The sequence below is a fragment of the Mercenaria mercenaria genome, chromosome 2 (genome assembly GCF_021730395.1).
Source record: "Mercenaria mercenaria strain notata chromosome 2, MADL_Memer_1, whole genome shotgun sequence".
Taxonomy (NCBI): domain Eukaryota; kingdom Metazoa; phylum Mollusca; class Bivalvia; order Venerida; family Veneridae; genus Mercenaria; species Mercenaria mercenaria.
In genome coordinates, this window is record NC_069362.1 from 105,547,734 (window position 1) to 105,566,664 (window position 18,931).

The window sequence follows — 18,931 nt, forward strand, 5'->3', positions numbered from 1 at the left end:
AGACTTTTATGTTCTGTCCAGTTGAAGAGTAAACCTGCCCTTTAATGCCAGTACACATGAAATCATTTTGTATATTTAACATTTCCTTCATTATTTGGTGAAATTGATATATACTTTCGTAGATGTTCACCTATGCTGTGTACCGGTACATATTTGTAAAGAAAGAGCTTTTTGAATGGCCTATAATTGCTATAAATTTGTATTTAGTTATTTCATCTATTTTTGGATAGACTGCAGTGCTATTTTAAGGGAGCACCTGGGTCACATTGACACATTTCTAATACTTCACTAACTTATGAAAAGTCTAGGAGCTAAATATTGTTCCAGACCTTTTATAGTTAAAAATGTTTCGTATTTTAGTGGCAGCTGATCACAGCCATTTCATAAGTCAAAGTTCTCCTCATTTTTAGCTAGACTTTTTGAAGAAAAAGCAGAGCTATTGCACTTGCCCCAGTGTCGCCATCGCTGTTGCTTAAAGTTTTTAAAAAAGTCAAATATCCCTGTTAGTATCAAAGCTTTTGACTTGAAACTTAAAATAGTTAGTTACTATCAAAGTCTACACCAGGAGAAACAATCCCCATCACTCTGATTTGAATTTTGACAGAGTTATGCACCTTTTTAACTTAGATTTTTTTTTTTGTTAAAGTTATATCTCTGTTACTATCAAAAACTTAGAATTTTTTTGTTAAAGTTTTTGATAAAGTCAAATATCTCTGTTACTATCAAAGTTTTTGACTTGAAACTTAAAATAGTTATTTACTATCAATGTCTACACCAGTAGAAACAATCCTCATAACTCTGATTTGAATTTTGACAGAGTAATGCCCCTTTTTAACCTAGAATTTTTTTGTTAAAGTTTTTACCAGTAAATCTCGAATTCAGAGTCAAGCACTGAGAAAAGCTGAGTGTGCTGTCTTACGGACAGCTCTTGTTTTGTTTGTATTTATGTAAGTTATTTAGCTGCAGAATTGTTGAGACTTAATCGAGTGTTTAACTAAACTTGTTTTGTGCATGTTGCATGTATTTTTTCTGCTGAGATGAAAGATAAGTGACTATGTCACTGAACAGAGGATATATTTGTGCTTTGTAGAACCGTGGACTTGATTTAGAATATCAGCAGTATTTCTCTGAACTTCAAAGGCTAAAATTTCAGTAAGAATGTATGGGGCAAGTTACTACTCACATAATTTATAATTTAACATCCAGAAAAAATATCTAGTCCCAGCTTAAAAAGGCAACAAAAGGTGTTCTATTGCTTTGTTGTGTACCACTTAAATCGAATGGGGATTTATATGTATTTTAATTGCATAATTCATATTAGTTTGAGTTAGATATCAAATAAGGCTGTTAAATGTGTACCTTTTTTGCATGTGTTCAACACTCAACAGTCATCTACACATTTCTCATTAAAGATGACATACTAGTATAACACAAGTGTTCAGAGGAACATGCATCCGTAATACAGATTTTAATGAGATTCAACACTTACGTATCAGGGTTCTAGCCAGGATTTTTTGAAGGCATGTTGCTGATGGGTATTTTTGAAAAGAGCGCCGACGACAAAGGGGTGGGTGCGGGATGGATACCCACTCCTGGTGGGGGGGGGCCACCCCCAGAAAATTTTGTATTACTACAACTCATTTTGGTGCATTCTGGTGCATTTCAGAGTGAAAAACACAGTGTTATTTTCAGTGTTTAATAAGCATCATATTACATGCTCAACAAGAACAAATAGAGATAATGTGTCATTAAAAAAATCCTCTGGAGTTTATTTGCTGAATGACAATGTAAACTTATCCATTTTAAGTTTCTGAAAATGTTCAATATTTATTTTACTTACAACAACACAATTTTAGCACTGCACATTAAAGTTTCAGTCTTCTATTACTGTGGAATTTATTTGCTGAATGACAACGTAAACTTATCAATTTTGTGTACTTGGCGTTATCCCCCTTCTCCAGACTATTTAGAACATCCACTCCTAATGTCTTAGCTACATCAACTAAAGGTTTGTGTTTGGTGGTGTGGGGAATTTCCTCCATCAAGAAAAGTAAAGCAGTGTCATAGATGCTGTCGTTACCTCAAGGGTTCACATGTTTTCTTCCCTCGCAAAACAAGCCTCGATCCCACCCCCTGTTTTTGCTTCTGCAACGTCAAATACCACTGCTTTCTTATGTGAGTCTGAGTCTTTATGATTTACTAAAGTTTAAGATGATCGCCTTTATTAAAGTACACTTCTTTGGCCTTCTCTGGTGCTTTACACATACTGAACACAACATACCTTGGCCTGAAATAAAGAATTTAAAACAATTTTGTTTTTTGCATAGCCAAAGGGATCTGTCACTGCTATGATAAGAGATCTAAATGTTTTTTTAATTAATTCAAGAACTTATATCTAAAAAAAAGACACAAACACATAAAATATAGCCCTGTGTGTAAAGCCATGACAACTTAATTTCTAGTAAGTCATCAGCTCTTCCTCCCTATTTTCTAAGTATGCATGTCCAATATTTTTTCCCCAAAGGAATCGGATTTGAAATATAAAATGTGGTCTTCTTATAATTTGTTCAACAACTGATAGTTTGCACTTTTTTTAAATACGTTCACAGATCGCTTGATACATATGATATGATACATTCAATAGACCGTTCAGTATTTTTGGGATTACTTAAAAATGATTTAAATTACCGTTCTCTGAGACTGTCATCCAGGGAAACGCTTGTTTCCATTTTGGATCAATGCCTGATTTCCTTAGGTCATCCGGCGTGGCTGGGTGGGATTCTGAATTTGTGACCGTTTTCTCAGGTGTACCTGGTCCAGGAAGAATGTCATTCACAGATTCGTCTAGCTTTTCACATCTCACTGTCTCCCTCTCCTCTATTACTACTGAGTCACTAACACTGTTCTCCTCCTTCTTGAAACAGTTCATAATTTAACAATGTCCCACTCTGATTTACGTTTATTTCCAGACATTATCAGTAATTAAGTAATACATCCACAATATTTCAAACTTTTCTCTACAAGTTCTATTTTGAAAGTGACAACAGAAAACATTAATTCTGGCATTGTCTTTTCGATATTCTACCCGAGAAAACACAATCCATACATGTGAAAAACATTAATATTACGCCGAGAATTGTTCAAAATCATTTTAACGTGTTGCACAATTTTTGACTAAGTACGTCCCATTGTCTTTTCTAGATTGCGAAAAACATTCGGACAATAATTGTTGAAAGTCATCTGTCATTTCTGATTACATAAAAAATCTTAAAACACCTTCATGTACACATCACAAGATGATTTAAAGGCAGAGCTACGATGAAATTTACGTCACACGTTTCTACATAGGAAGCTGTCATTGGTTTATCGTATATCTTAACTGATATCGCTTTACCTGAACTATCAGGTGAGCACGTGGTAAACTTTCGAATACACTATCGGATTAATCGAGGTACTTATTGGAATGCCTTTAAGACATGTCGCTTTGGCAATTAAGGGATGACGGGGGAAATAAGGGATGTTGAATATACAACTCTAAGCCTGAAGGCATGTTGCACACGACAGGCGATAATAGCCTGGCTAGAACCCTGTGTATACAACAGCTAGATATCCAGCTAAAAAGCATACTGTAGAATCTAGTAAATAAACGCAAATTCGAATATAAGGGCATATCAAAAGTAAGCGCATACGGCCTTACCCATATTCCGTATGGGATAATAAGCACATGTCATGCCCTTACCATAATTTTGTCTCGAAAGTAGGCGCATATCCGATTACTGGTAAACAAACAACAGATGCAGCACAAAGACGTAATTAACGGTTGTATACCGTGATAATTGTTTATTATAAATACAGGCGACAAGTGTTCTTACCTGTTAAATAGCCAATAGGTGTTAAAAGATTTTAACATCTATTGTCTGATAAAACGATAATTGTTTATGATAATCATGCTTTTTGAATAGAAAATGATTTCAGTAAATGAAAGTAAAAGTTTGAATAACAGATAAGTTGTTTGCCTTGTCATAACAGTTTGTCATTCTTTTGTAAATCTGTGAAAAGAATATACATGTAGATAAAATGCTACAATCTTAGTGTTGAACAATAATTGAATGGTCCAAGAGATTAAACATTATTTGTAAATTATGTATTCATTATGCTTTCATTATGTCTTATTATTCTATACCTATTTTATCTATCCAATCGCGAACGTTCATTTGCAACACGTGACCGTACAATATATTACGGTATTTGGATGCACGTGCGTACAAAAATCCTGTATTTTCTGTATTTGGACGCACGCGCGTACAAAAAATCCTGTATTTTCTGTATTTGGACGGTTCAACAGTCCCATGTTAAACATACGATAAAGCCCAAAACGCGTGAAAATGTTCCGAATGTAAATCGGATGAAGTAGGCGCTCTGTGTACAGAGTTTGATTATGCGTCTTGAAATCTGGATTTAATTTGAGAGTGTTTTTTTTTTGTTTACAACACATAAAAACGATTCAAGGGATAACAATGCTATCTGATTTAGATATTAAAACTTTCGTTAATAATCAAAAACTTAGCAATACAGTAAAAAGGATCATCAGATGTTGGAATATTTGAAAAGTCGCTAAAAGAAGCCATTCCGGACGAAACCTAAAAATTGGTATCACCCCTGACTATCTGAATAGCTACCTTAGCATTTTTTGTTCAACGGTTAAGAAACAAAATGGAGAAGATTATGAATGGCAGCGGACGGGCGGTCAGCATCCAAAACATGTCTGCTCTATAATTCAGTTTTCGTCGGCTCTTCACCAAACTTGCTGACAATGTTTGTGGGCATTACATCTCGGCCAATTTCGATAACCAGCCAAATTGTACCAGGCACTCTTTGATTATAGTCCTTGAATTACTCGAAAAACGGGGAATTTAGCCTTGTCCGCTCTTTTAAGTCGAACAGTTTTCATCCGGTCTTCACCAAACTTGCTGACAATGTTTGTGGGCATAATATCTCAGCCAAGTATTATTACCACCCAAATCGCCAAATGGCTGTTGTAGGGAGGTTGCACCATATACGTTTTTTAATGATGATACGCAGAAAAAACAACATTCAATGAATTACGTATATTACGTATGAAGTGAAATAAATATAGAATAAAAAGGTTATTTAAGGTCTAACATTGTTCTGTATAATATATATTTGCACTCATACCAGGCTGGGAAAATACTAGAAAAGGCAGGAATACAATATTCAGTGAAACATTTTTAATTTAAACTATTATTATAGGAAGATAAAATAGATATAGAATAAAAAGGTTATTTAACATTGTACTGTACAATACGAGATATATTTGGACTCGTACCCAGCTGAGAAAACCATATTGAACTCGCCTAGCAGCTCGTCCAATATGGTTTTCTCAGCTGGGTACTCGTCCAAATATATCACCGTATTGTACAGAACAATGTTAAATAACCTAATAATAATGTATGCAATAAAAGGAGGTAGTTCACTGCGCACGTCCATGACCATGTTTTACTTTCGTTTTCTCAACCAAGGTAAGCACTGTCAATAGTCTCAATATATCAAAAATAGGCGCACACGGCTTGTCCTTAAGTGCATATCAAATATAAGCGCATAGTTTTGGCTTAAATATAAGCGCTTATCAAAAATATGCGCATAAAAGTGTCACTAAAATTATTATAAGCGTATACGCTTGGTTTAAACAATATTTATTAATCAAATAGCATATAATTACAATACATATTTACAAAAACTAGGGATCGAGTAGAAAGCTAATAAGCTTTTTTAGAAACTCTTTCCCGAAAACATGTATATATTAAGTTAATACGGTGACAACAATTCATTGTAAAATTCATGCATGCTTGCAGACAATTCTTTTCAAGTTTTAAATATTATATAGTATACGCTTATTTACCAGGTTTTACAGTATTTGTTTTTACTAATGTTATGCACATGCTTGTTAAATTCTGTGTAAATGAAATTCATTTACATACATCTTAGTATTTTTTCACAAGAGACAGTCATTTAGATGTTAATTTTAGTATTCATATATGGCTCTGTTTTACATAAATACCATTCACTTTATGTTTTCCTTTTGTTAACATAATCATATATGTAGTTGAATGGAAAAACAAACACTAAAGAAATTGTTGGTCTTTTTATTACACAATCTAACATTAAAATTACTTCACCATGGTAATACATTTTAGTAGTTATTTAGCATGTGCTGAGAAAAAGAAATATGTGAAGAAAGTTACAATTCATTTGTCAACAAATCCATTGAAAAGAAACTTGTATGTATAAGTGTAAACCCTGATTGATATATATTTTCAGACCCTAGTTGTGAAGAAGCGTGTCCTGCCATAGAGAATATTGCTGATGCTGTTACCCATGCCAGGTTTGTCGGGACCGACCCGGGCTCTGACGAGGTCGTACTAATGAAGATACTCCATGTAAGCATAATGGTAGCTTTAGTGTATTAATTTTAGAAATTTCAAAACAGAGGTGTGAAATCATTGGTAAAATATACTGAATCTGCTATAAGTAAGCCAACCAAAGTCAACTAATGAAAATATCATTATTCTTGCTGAATTTATTGCATGTAGCTTTACTGCAAAATTATTTGATATTATAGCATATTTGAGCCATGCCATAAGAAAACCAACACAGTGGCTTTGCGACCAGCATGGATCCAGACCAGCCTGCGCATCCGCACAGTCTGGTCAGGATCCATGCTGTTCGCTAGCGGTTTCTCAAATGCATTAGGCTTTGAAGGCGAACAGCATGGATCCTGACCAGACTGTGCGGATGCGCAGGCTGGTCTGGATCCATGCTGGTCGCAAAGCCACTATGTTGGTTTTCTCATGGCGCAGCTCATTTCTGTATGAATAAGTGAGCTGTTTCTGTTTACATTTCAGAGACATTATCATTATAAAAGACACATAAAAAAGCATTTAATCTGTAATAAGAGAAAGACTGTTGAAATTGAGTGAAAAATGTATTTCCTGTTTCTACAAAACAGTCTATAACTATCATGACAGTAAGATACAAATATCTACTAGGTACTTGCAGCTATCTGACAGATGCAGATAAGTTGGAGGGACAGATTCAGATGCAAGGGATCCTGGGAAGAGCCAATATTGGCCTCTTAGTCAGGTGAAAGAGCATCTCAGAATTTCCACTCAGAATTTCCAGTGCCTGGAATGGGATTTGAACTCAAAACCTCCCAAGTCTGTAACCATTGTACTATCTGGCCACCCATAAATCTATTAATTATTACATATAATATATATGACGTTTGATCTTTCATGTGTTTTTTCTGTTCAGGTTTTGCGAACACTTCTATTGTGTCCAGCAGGAGTTCTCCTCACCAACGAGTCGGTGTGTGAAATAATGCAGTCATGCTTCAGAATCTGCTTCGAGATGAGACTTAGTGGTAAGATGTTATACAGTGTGTTTATCACAGTATCGTTGGCAATTTCTTTGCTTGATGAGTAAATTAAGGTAGTTCTGCACATAATGAGTGACATTTGATAATTCGAATGTGACGGCTTAACATCATTTTTCTGGAAAACCTAGAGTAATACCTGGTAGCCCTTACAATTACTTACCTGTCCAAAGAAAAGAAAATTTTGACATGTCAAAAGAATCTTCCCTTATCTACTTTATATAACAGTTTCATCGATTTTTGACAATATGTGAAGAAACGACAGCAATTTTCAGTTATTTATTGAACACCCCTTGTATTATCTGGTGGAAGTTTTTGGCTATCCCTCATGTAGGCAAAAGGCCATTGATACTGTACTTCGGTTGACTTTACATTATTTGGTAGACTGTAGCTGTTAATTTTATTCTTGTACTGCTAAGAATTCACGATGGTGAAAAGAAACATAGTCATAAAAAAACTACTCTTTGATCCACCTTTTTATTAACGAGGGTTCTCATTGATACAGTAAAGACTGTTTACAGTGACCAACCTTTGTATATATGTATAAATGTATATAATATTAATTTTACTCACAATTTCAGAGTTACTAAGGAAGTCAGCAGAGCATACATTAATGGATATGGTTCAGTTACTGTTTACTAGATTGCCACAATTTAAAGAGGATCCAAAATGGACAGCAAATATGAAAAAGGTAATAATTAATTTTTGTTACCCCTTCAGAGGAAAGGGGGGCATATTGTTTTACTCATTGTCCGCTTGTTGGTCTGTAAGTTGGTCCCTTCGTAGATCATTTGGTTTCCAGTCAATAACGAGAGGAATGGTCAAACTTCATAGAATGATTGCATGTGGTTAGTGGATGACCCCAATGGTTTTAGGGGTCAGTAGATCAAATGTAAGGTCACAGTGACCGCTAGACTGAAAACAGTTTCTGCTCAATAATTAAAGAATGCTTGGGTTGTCAAGCTAAATAGGTTTTTGAAGTCATCTTGTCAAAAGTCAGGGTCACAGCACACAGAATTACATACTTGCCTCTGAAAGGCCATCATGCCAGGCATATGTGTCTACCAAACAGCTCTTGTATAACAGCGTACTGAGCCACATCTAGGCTCAGCAGGTTATTGTTTACAGTAATTAGAATTTATTTTCTGGGTATGGTACAATGATTAAAAAATTTGGAACAGTTGTAAATACTATAGCTAAGATGTGAAAATAATGCTAAAATTTTTCAACACAGAACTGTCAAAATACTGTATGTAGAATGTGATTGCAACTTATTTTACAGTTAAAGATGAGAACTGGTGGGGTAGACCAGGCTAGGATGGGCAGGAGAAAGAGATCACCTAAACCAAAGCAAAAGAAGAACAAACCTAGTCTTACACCTCAGTCAACACACAGTTCTTCACAAGGTAGTTCCCAGGCAGTGCCTGCTGCTTCAGGGGACTCGCAGACACAGCAGGGTTCTGGGCTGGATTCTCAAGATGGTGTGAAAGAAGGACAAGTTGATGGGGTGAAAGAAGGACAGGTTGATGGAGTGAAAGAAGGACAGAAGGAGGCAGAGATTGAACAAGCAATGAACGAAGAATTAGAGAAGTCTACAGAGGTATTAATCATTTATAAAATTTTGTACACAAGATTCATATTTATCGAACTTCTTAATCAAAAATTCAAAATTCCATGTTTGCTATGGATTTGTTATTAGCTCACCTGAGCACAAAGTGCTCAGGGTGAGGTATTGTGATCACTCACCGTCCAGCGTCCGTCCGTCTGTCCGTCGTCCGTCCACACTTTCCTTTAAACAACATCTCCTCCTAAACCACAAGGCCAATTTTGATGAAACTTCACAGGGGTGTTCCATGGATGGTCCTCTTTAAAAATTGTTCAAAGAATTGAATTCCATGCAGAACTCTGGTTGCCATGGCAACCGAAAGGAAAAACTTTAAAAATCTTCTTCTCAAAAACCAGAAGCCCTAGAGCTTAGATATTTGGTGTGAAGCATTGCCAAGTGGACCTCTACCAACCTTGTTCAAATCATGACCCCGGGGTCAAAATTGACTCACGCCCCAGGGGTCACTTGATTTTACATAGAAAAATCTTAAAAAATCTTCTTCTCAAAAACCAGAAGCCCTAGACCTTAGATATTTGACATGTAGCATTGCCTAGTGGACCTCTACTAAAATTGTTCAAAGCATGACCCCGGGGTCAAAATTGACCCCGCCCCAGGGGTCACTTGATTTTACATATGAAAATCTTCAAAAAATTTCTAAAAATAAACCAGAAGGCGTAGAGCTTAGATATTTCACATGTAGCATTGCCTAGTGGACCTCTACAAAATTTGTTCAAATCATGACCACCGGGGTCAAAATTGACCCCGCCCCAAGGGTCACTTGATTTTACATAGGAAAATCTTAAAAAAAATTCTCCTCAAAAAGCAGAAGCCCTAGAGCTTAGATATTTGACATGTAGCATTGCCTAGTGGACCTCTACTAAAATTGTTCAAATCATGACCCCGGGGTCAAAATTGACCCCGCCCTAGGGATCACTTGATTTTACATATGAAAATCTTCAAAAATTTTCTTAAAATAAACCAGAAGGCCTAGAGCTTAGATATTTCACAGGTAGCATTGCCTAGTGGACCTCTACAACATTTGTTCAAAACATGACCCCCAGGGTCAAAACTGACCCCCGTCCAGGGGTCACTTGATTTTACATAGGAAAATCTTCAAAAAATTTCTAAAAATAAACCAGAAGGCCTAGATCTTAGATATTTGACGTGTAGCATTGCCTAGTAGACTTCTACAAAATTTCTTCAAATCATGACCCCCTGGGTCAAATTGACCCAGCCCCAGGGGTTACTTGATTGTACATAGGGAAATCTTCATAAATTTGCATAAAATAAACCAGAAGGCCTAGATCTTAGATATTCGATATGTAACATTGCCTAGTAGACTTCTACAAACTTTTTTCAAATCATGACCCCCGGGGTAAAATTGGCCCAGCCCCAGGGGTTACTTGATTGTACATTGGAAAATTTTCCAAAAAATTTCTAAAAATCATCAGTTTGACATTTGAAACATGTAGCTCATATTACTCTGGTGAGCGATCCAGGGTCATCATGACCCTCTTGTATTATATGCATTTGCACTTTTAAAATATTGCAGAAGCTGTTCATCAGCAGTTTTTATGCCCCCAAAGGGAGGCATATAGTTTCTGAACTGTCTGTCCGTCCGTCGGTCTGTCAGTCTGTCCGCAATTTTCGTGTCCGGTCCATATCTTTGTCATCGATGGATGGATTTTCAAATAACTTGGCATGAATGTGTACCACAGTAAGACGACGTGTCGCGCGCAAGACCCAGGTCCATAGCTCAAAGGTCAAGGTCACACTTAGACATTAAAGGATAGTGCATTGATGGGCGTGTCCGGTCCATATCTTTGACATCGATGGATGGATTTTCAAATAACTTGGCATGAATGTGTACCACAGTAAGATGACGTGTCGCGTGCAAGACCCAGGTCCGTAGCTCAAAGGTCAAGGTCACACTTAGACATTAAAGGATAGTGCATTGATGGGCGTGTCCGGTCCATATCTTTGTCATCGATGGATGGATTTTCAAATAACTTGGCATGAATGTGTACCACAGTAAGACGACGTGTCGCGCGCAAGACCCAGGTCCGTAGCTCAAAGGTCAAGGTCACACTTAGACGTTAAAGGTCATTTTTCATGATAGTGCATTGATGGGCGTGTCCGGTCCATATCTTTGTCATTCATGCATGGATTTTAAAATAACTACGCATGAATGTGTGACACAGTAAGACGACGTGTCGCGCGCAAGACCCAGCTCCCTAGGTCAAAGGTCCTAAACTCTAACATCGGCCATAACTATTCATTCAAAGTGCCATCGGGGGCATGTGTCATCCTATGGAGACAGCTCTTGTTCATAAAAAATTTCTTTCCGTGTTGTTTTAGAATTTGAAATTTGATAATAGCAATTTGCAATTTGCTTATTTTTAAGGTATCGCAGGATTCTGGCATGGTGGATACGGTATCTCAGACAGCGCAGGAGAATGCAGGTCAGGAAAGTGATGGAAATGTAGATCCTGGGATGGCGTACGTCAAGGCATCCAGGGAAAGTATTGCCACCACACCTGTAGAGGGAACAAACATCATAGATATTGTACAAGGATTCCAGGTAGGAAATGGAAAATTATTACATTTTGTCTGCAAATGGGAAAATTGCCAACAAGAATACAATGAAAAATTGGTAAAATATCAGAAATTAGACATCTTTGTTTTATTAATTGATTTTATTGGAAACTTTACCTTTCTAAATACAGTCCAATGTCCTTTGCTTGAACTCAGCTGGCCTTTGGTTACGTTGGTTTGCTGATTTTTCAATAAGTAATTGAATTTAACTTACCTGAAAAGCATCAGCAAGCATAAATATTTAATGTAACTACTTACATTTACTACATTTTTAAATCATTTCATAATAATTCAATTATTTGGTCCCTTTTTGCAGTGTTAGCAAATACTATTCTTAAAATATAAACCATCTGTTACAAATCTTTTAATTTAGAATCTGACCTTGTTTTAAAGTTTTAAATTGACGGACAATCTGAGGATTTTTAAAAAAAATTTAAGCTTAAATAAAGCACATAGATTATAGCATGATGTTGACATAGTTAGTCAGCCTTGAGCTTTGTTATTTAAGGATGCAGCACAAGATGATATTGAGGTCATTGGTGCTTCTCAAGCTGGAGAAATTAGTGAAGAGGGTCTCTACTGTACATCGGGTTCAAACACAGACTTAAAGGTATGATAGAGCTTAGGTGCTTGGGCTTCTAGGGCCATAATTATAGCCCCAATATGTAGGTCAGTTGTGATAATTGGCCTGCAGATACACGGCTTATGTACTTTGAAAGACAGGCATGATATTTCATTTTGAGAAGTCAAAGGATACAAGAAGAACTGATAACTGGCAGCTGGAAAATGTTACTCATGAGGTTCAAATTTATGGCAAAAGATTCTATCAAAGTACACAAGAGAAAGCTGTTTCCCCATACATGTTTTAACCCTTAAATGTCAACGGGGGAAACTCCTCACAGTCCCAGCCCTTTGTGACCCCAGTCTCTACTTTCTATGCCCCTGTAAGAGAAATGTTTTGGAAATAAAAAATTAAAGTGCTTATACAGTAGTGATTCTCTCAAAGAATAGCCTAGTTGCAGCCATTTCTAGATGTTTAGATTGTATTTACGTAACTATGTCTGTTTAATTATAAGAGCTGAAATAGTTGTATATTAAAAGCGTTTTGTTTGTTTTCTCAATGACAGTCTCACTGACAGCTGTTACGCACTAAACAGAATGCTTTTAAGGGTTGTATTCTTGTTTGTTTGTGGAAATTGTATGATCTTACAGGTTTAATTAATGATATAAGATGAAAGAATCGGACTTTGAATTAAACAAGATTGTTGATTTTTCTAGGACCACATCTTTCTGACGATTCCTGGCGAGGACAGTTTGGTACGTTCAGCAAGCGAAGTAAGTTTACCTCAGTCGGAGACGTGGGAAGAGGATTCTGTCACGTCTTTCCCATCTACAGCTGACACATCAGCACCATCACCAGCTGAGGGTTTAGCTACAACACCAACTGATGCTCCAGATGGTGGTAATTTTGTGAATCCAAGAGGTGTAAGGTTTATACCCCACCATCATCATGGCCATGAAGGTAAGGATATGGAGGTTTGTTTACCTTCACAGAAAGTTATTTAGATATGTATATTGGTAATTGATTCTAATTTATTTTAGATATTGTGAAACAATTCTTTCAGTTTACATTAATCGCTGTGGATAACATGGCCACAAGGGTATGAAAGAAGAGAAGTGAATTTCCTTTTTAATGCTGATTGCCAAAATAGGGGAGCTGCTGGTGCCATTTTTCAGTCTTGAGTATGATTTGGCCAGGAGTGAACCCACAACCTCCTGCACCAAGGTGGTATAATATAGATACTGGTACTTCATGAATAGTGAAGCAAAGACAAAAGGGAATTTATTATCTCTGTATTATGATATAAGTATAATAACGTAGGAAGATATCACTTCTCACCTTTGTATTGTACCACTCATATCATATGATAACTGTGTTGGGTTGCATTTGTTAGAATACCATCATTGTAATGTGTACTACAGTGTCAAATGCTCACATTGTATTGACTTAACTTGGATTTTAGAAAAGTTGGTTTATGTCACTCTTAGTTTGCGGATATATGTTAACGGGTTGACACATTTCCAAATCATGTGTTGCATGTTCGAAAGTGATATATATACATATATGCATGTATGATTAATTTCAGGGTCAGTGCCCCTCATACCATATGGTTTGCCATGTGTACGAGAGTTGTTTAGGTTTCTTATCTCCCTCACAAACCCACTGGACAGACACAATACTGATGTGATGATACACATGGGTCTCAGCCTGTTGACCGTTGCCTTGGAGACAGGGGCTGACCATATCGGGCATTTTGCATCACTTGTATATCTAGTCAAAGACGACATGTGTAGATACCTTTTTATGGTAAGAATTTTCATACACCGGCCCAATTTTTCCAATTATATAAGCTTTGCTTTTCATATTCTTGGTTGTCTGCATACAGATAACAGCTGAACAAAGTCTTTTCATTATGATATATGTTTGCGAGCAAATACAGACCATACAGTATGCATCCTGACTGTAGAAAAATTTCCATGTAAAATATTGTAAAAGATTGATTCTTTACAGATATTAACAGGTTGTATTAAAGCAAAATAATGCAATAATGCATTTCTTGTCATTGCTTAAGACTGCTTACAGAAATATTGGCTCTGTTGTTTGATCCAGCTTTTGATTTTTCCTTAATTTCTGTTTAAATATAAGGCATTATCATATATATTTTGCATCATTGTAAAGAATTAGAAGGGCAGCAATAAAAAAATATCAAAAATATCTTCATTAGTTTTTAGTTTACCATTTGAAAAAAATTATTCCGGTATGTTATTTCATTGTAAATTTCTGTTTGAACACCAAAAGTATTAAAATTCCTAATCTGATTTTATATAATGATACATTGTTGTAAAACATTTAGGATATCCTACTTAGCATAAAAACTATCTACATAAAAAATACAGAATTTAAAAAAAAAAAAGATCCTACTACCACACTTAGAGACCTTCAGAATAATATACTTTTATCTGGTTCTTACAAGATAAAGCTACAGTTTGCCAAAACTAAAAAAAAAAAAAATACACTGGGAAGAGATTGATGGATCAAACAATAGTCTAAAAAAGTAGCATTCTTAAAATTCTTATACATGAAGTAATTCTGATTTTCTTAGGTTTAACTTGAGAATTTCTGTATTTTCAGCTTGTCCAATCAGAGAGGCTGTCTCTGTCTTCTGCAGCATTGAGGGTGTGTTTCCTGTTGTTTGAATCAATGAGAAGTCATCTTAAACTTCAGCTAGAGGTAGGAGTTTTGTAACATGTTTACTGTGAAGCCTCCGTGGCTGAGTGGTTAAGGTTGCTGACCTTGAATCACTTGCCTCTGTGGTTCGAGCCTCTCTGGAGGAAATAAATTCTTCCTGTAAAGAAGATATCCAGCTGGCTTACGGAAGGACAGTGGTTTTACCAAGTTGCCTGCCCATGATGATAATTTTAAATGCAGAGATGGGCACCTGGGGTCTTCCTCCACCTTCAAAGCTGGAAAGTCACCATATGACCTATAATTGTGTTCTTGCGATGTTAAACCCAACAAAAACAAATAAACAAAAATTGTGCCACTGTAGATTTATTAATATTCATTATGGTTTTATTAGCTCACCTGTGACGGAGTGACAAGGTGAGCTTTTGTGATCGCACTTCGTCCGGCGTCCGGCCATAAACTTTTACTTTACACGACATCTCCTCATAAACCGCTAGGCCAATTTCATCCAAACTTCACAGGAATGTTCCTTGGGTGAAGCTCTACAAAAATTATTCAAAGAATTGAATTCCATGCAGAACTCTGGTTGCTATGGCAACCGAAAGGAAAATTTAAAAAAATCTTCTTGTCCAAAACCACAGAGCCTAGGGCTTTGATATCTTGTGTGTAGCATCATCTAGTGGTCCTCTACCAAAATTATTCAAATTATCCCCCTAGGGTCAAATATGGCCCCGCCCCAGGGGTCACATGGTTTATTTAGACTTATATAGGGAAAACTTTGAAAATCTTCTTGTACAAAACCACATGGCCTAGGGCTTTGATATTTGGTTTGTAGCATCATCTAGTGGTTTTCTACCAAGATTGTTCAAATTATCCCCCTAGGGTCAAATATGGCCCCGCCCCGGGGGTCACATGGTTTATATAGACTTATATAGGGAAAACTTTGAAAATCTTCTTGTACAAAACCACATGGTCTAGGGCTTTGATATTTGGTATGTAGCATCATCTAGTGGTCCTCTACCAAGATTGTTCAAATTATCCCCCTAGGGTCAAATGTGGTACCAAGTTTTACATAGACTTATATAGGGAAAAAAGTTAAAAAATCTTGTCTGAAACCACAACACTTAGACCTTTGATATTTGATTTGTAGCATTGTCTTATGGTCCTCAACCAAAATTGTTCAAATTGTACCCCTTGGGTGAAAAGAGGCCCTGCCCTGGGGGTCTCAAGTTTTATATAGACTTATATAGGAAAAAACTTTAAAAATCTTCTTGTCTGAAACCATACGACCTAGGCTTTTGATATTTGTTATGATGCATTGTCCATGAATGTGACCTACTGACTTTCTTAATATTTTATCATCAGTTTGACATTTGAAACATGTAGCTCATATTACTCAGGTGAGCGATCCAGGGTCATCATGACCCTCTTGTTTCCACTAATATTCAGGAATAATGCCACTAGCGAATTCACAATATTTGTGAATATTAAACTGCGACTTGTCCTAAACACAAACACTCAGCAAATAAGATGCTATGAAATAGCTCAATAAATCACATGCTAAAACTGACCAATCTATGGTACATTGACACCTAAACAAGAAAAGATTACGGTCGATGGTTCCCAGGTGCCTGCTGATGGTGAAATAATGCCAGTTAATAAATGTAAATTGGAGATAGGAGAGGAAAAATTTTCAGGCTATCATTTTCAATTGAGCCGTTAGTTACGGTTTGGTGAAAGTATTTAATATTGCTAGCATTACATTCTCATGCTTAAATGGCTACTTTAAGGGGGATGTGATAATTTTTTTGAAAATTAAATAAATGGAAAGTTTATTTGTTCATTTGGATTTAATTTCACGGTTTCATGCAGCCACATAATCCTCACATATTAATTCTGTACAAATACTAATGTTTTAACAGTATGAAATTATGTTTCGCTTTTCTCTGTGTTTGCAGATGTACCTCACAAAACTATGTGATGTTATTACATCCGATCATCCAAGGATAACATATGAAGTGAGAGAACTTGCCCTTGAAGCCATTGTTCAGTTGTGGAGGATTCCTGGACTGGTTACAGAATTGTATCTCAACTATGACTGTGACCTCTACTGCACAAATTTGTTTGAGGATCTGACAAAACTTTTATCAAAGGTATAATTCTAATACTGGGTTGAAACATTTCAATCAATTCTTAATATTCTTTGGTTATAGGCTCATGTTGTGGTAACAATAATATAGCTAGGCTGAGCCACTCTAAGGCAGTTTCTTCAGTGGTATTTGGAGAATAGATGAAAAAACTAAAACATTTTCGTTTAAGGGAGTATACCATTGGATGGTTTCAAAAGTTCTGCTGTGGTGAATTTTAGTTTGTTGCTAAGCTCTTGCTGAAATGTAAGGAGCTGCTTTGGCAAAATGGTTAAAGTCGCTGAGTTAGAATCACTTGCTCCTCTCTACCATTTGTTTGAAACTTTGCTTGATGTGTAGAATTCTTTCATGTGAGAAAGCTATCCAGTGGTTCTACCCAGATACCTGCCCATGACTAAAATAAAGCCTGTAAGGGCACCTTGGGTCTTACCCCACCATCAGAAGCTTGAAAGTTTCCATTTGAACTATAATTGTGTTGGTGTGACGTTAAACCAAAAAAGAAAACTTGCTGAAAAACAGAGTTTAACGCTAGCAAGAATATGTGACATTGAAAATTTTGATGGCCTGTGATAACTTTTCAAAACTAAAATACCTTTAAGATTGAAGATAAGTCTTAATGTTGGTAGTACTGTGCTGAACTGACCTATTATAGTTAGTGGAGTTTTACATTTAAAAAAGATCAGGTACAATTTATTGCATGATTTTGACTGAATTCCAGGTAAATTCAAGATTGTAAATCTAAAAGTTTAAGATTTATGTAAATAACAGGATTAAAGTTTTGTAATTGTTTTGTACCTGAAATTTAACTCCTGCTTTTTAAATGCCCTGTGCTTGAGATAAACTGATGAGACTGTCAAACCTGTATATAGACATGATTTTGAAAATGGTCTATTTGCTAGTAGTCTATAGTCAAAGGTTATTTCATTGTAAATATCTTAATTGAAAATGAAACTGAAGTCTTTAATGATCTTTCTGTCCAGATGTCTGTGTTCATATATGGTCTTTAGCACAGTGTTGATTGTACAGACTTGAACTGTTACAACTGATGTATAATTATTTCAATTACAGAATGCATTCCCAGTGTCGGGCTTATTTTCCACACACCTGTTGTCTTTGGATGCTCTGTTAACTGTGGTAGACAGTATAGAGCAGCACTGTCATAGTCGCATCCTCAAGGCCACTACCACTACCAGTCATACAGTAGACCAGACAAAGAAGGGCACAGATCAGGAGGGGTCTGTCCCAGGGGAGGGGGAGAAGGATGAATCTGGAGTTGTAGCTCCTCCAGCAGTAGGCTCCACCCCTGGTCAGAAAGCAGCACAAAGTAAAGACGTAGCCTCAGGTAGGTAGGATACTGGCAGTGAGTAATGTTTAATATGGGAAAAATTAGTGAAGGCACAGTCTACTAATGTGTGTTCTAGAAAACCAAGATATATATTACATGCAAAAGAGAATTATGACTCCCTTGCTTAATTACTGATGATAGTTAATGAGTGTTAAAAATTCCAAAGCTATAGCTTGACAATGTATAATTGGACTATTAGTGAACAAGTCATTTCAAGACAGACACTGATGCTGATGGTCAGGTGATACTGGTAACAGTTCTGTGTTGATTTTTCAAAAAAAAAAAAAGATTAAATAAACTAATGAAAAGTTGGGCGGTTTTTTGAGCCTGCTTGCGGTGAGCTCGATATAGTCGTCACTTTGACATGCATGGACCAATCTTTTTTATATTTGGCATGAATGTTTACCTCAATGAGAAGGAGTGTCGTGTTCAAAACCCATGTTCCTATCTCAAAGGTCAAGGTCACAATTGGAGGTCAAAGGTCAAATTGAAGTTTGTCCAGAGCATTTGTTCTTCATGCATGGTGGGATTTTGATGT

The 18,931-nt window shown here is 36.3% G+C and overlaps 1 protein-coding gene across 4 annotated transcripts in view; it reads left to right on the forward strand.

The window, feature by feature from the left end:
* The window catches only part of LOC123564807 (Golgi-specific brefeldin A-resistance guanine nucleotide exchange factor 1-like), a 76,395-nt gene that overhangs the window by 19,986 nt on the left and 37,478 nt on the right, over nucleotides 1-18,931 (forward strand). For all 4 annotated transcript variants that reach the window (XM_053537429.1, XM_053537431.1, XM_053537432.1 and 1 more), the window contains exons 4-14: nucleotides 6,340-6,458; nucleotides 7,333-7,441; nucleotides 8,035-8,144; nucleotides 8,736-9,053; nucleotides 11,464-11,640; nucleotides 12,163-12,264; nucleotides 12,933-13,176; nucleotides 13,802-14,022; nucleotides 14,848-14,946; nucleotides 16,860-17,054; nucleotides 18,117-18,390. In XM_053537429.1, coding sequence (XP_053393404.1) covers nucleotides 6,340-6,458; nucleotides 7,333-7,441; nucleotides 8,035-8,144; nucleotides 8,736-9,053; nucleotides 11,464-11,640; nucleotides 12,163-12,264; nucleotides 12,933-13,176; nucleotides 13,802-14,022; nucleotides 14,848-14,946; nucleotides 16,860-17,054; nucleotides 18,117-18,390 — 1,968 coding nt within the window. The remainder of the gene's footprint in view (nucleotides 1-6,339; nucleotides 6,459-7,332; nucleotides 7,442-8,034; nucleotides 8,145-8,735; nucleotides 9,054-11,463; nucleotides 11,641-12,162; nucleotides 12,265-12,932; nucleotides 13,177-13,801; nucleotides 14,023-14,847; nucleotides 14,947-16,859; nucleotides 17,055-18,116; nucleotides 18,391-18,931) is intronic.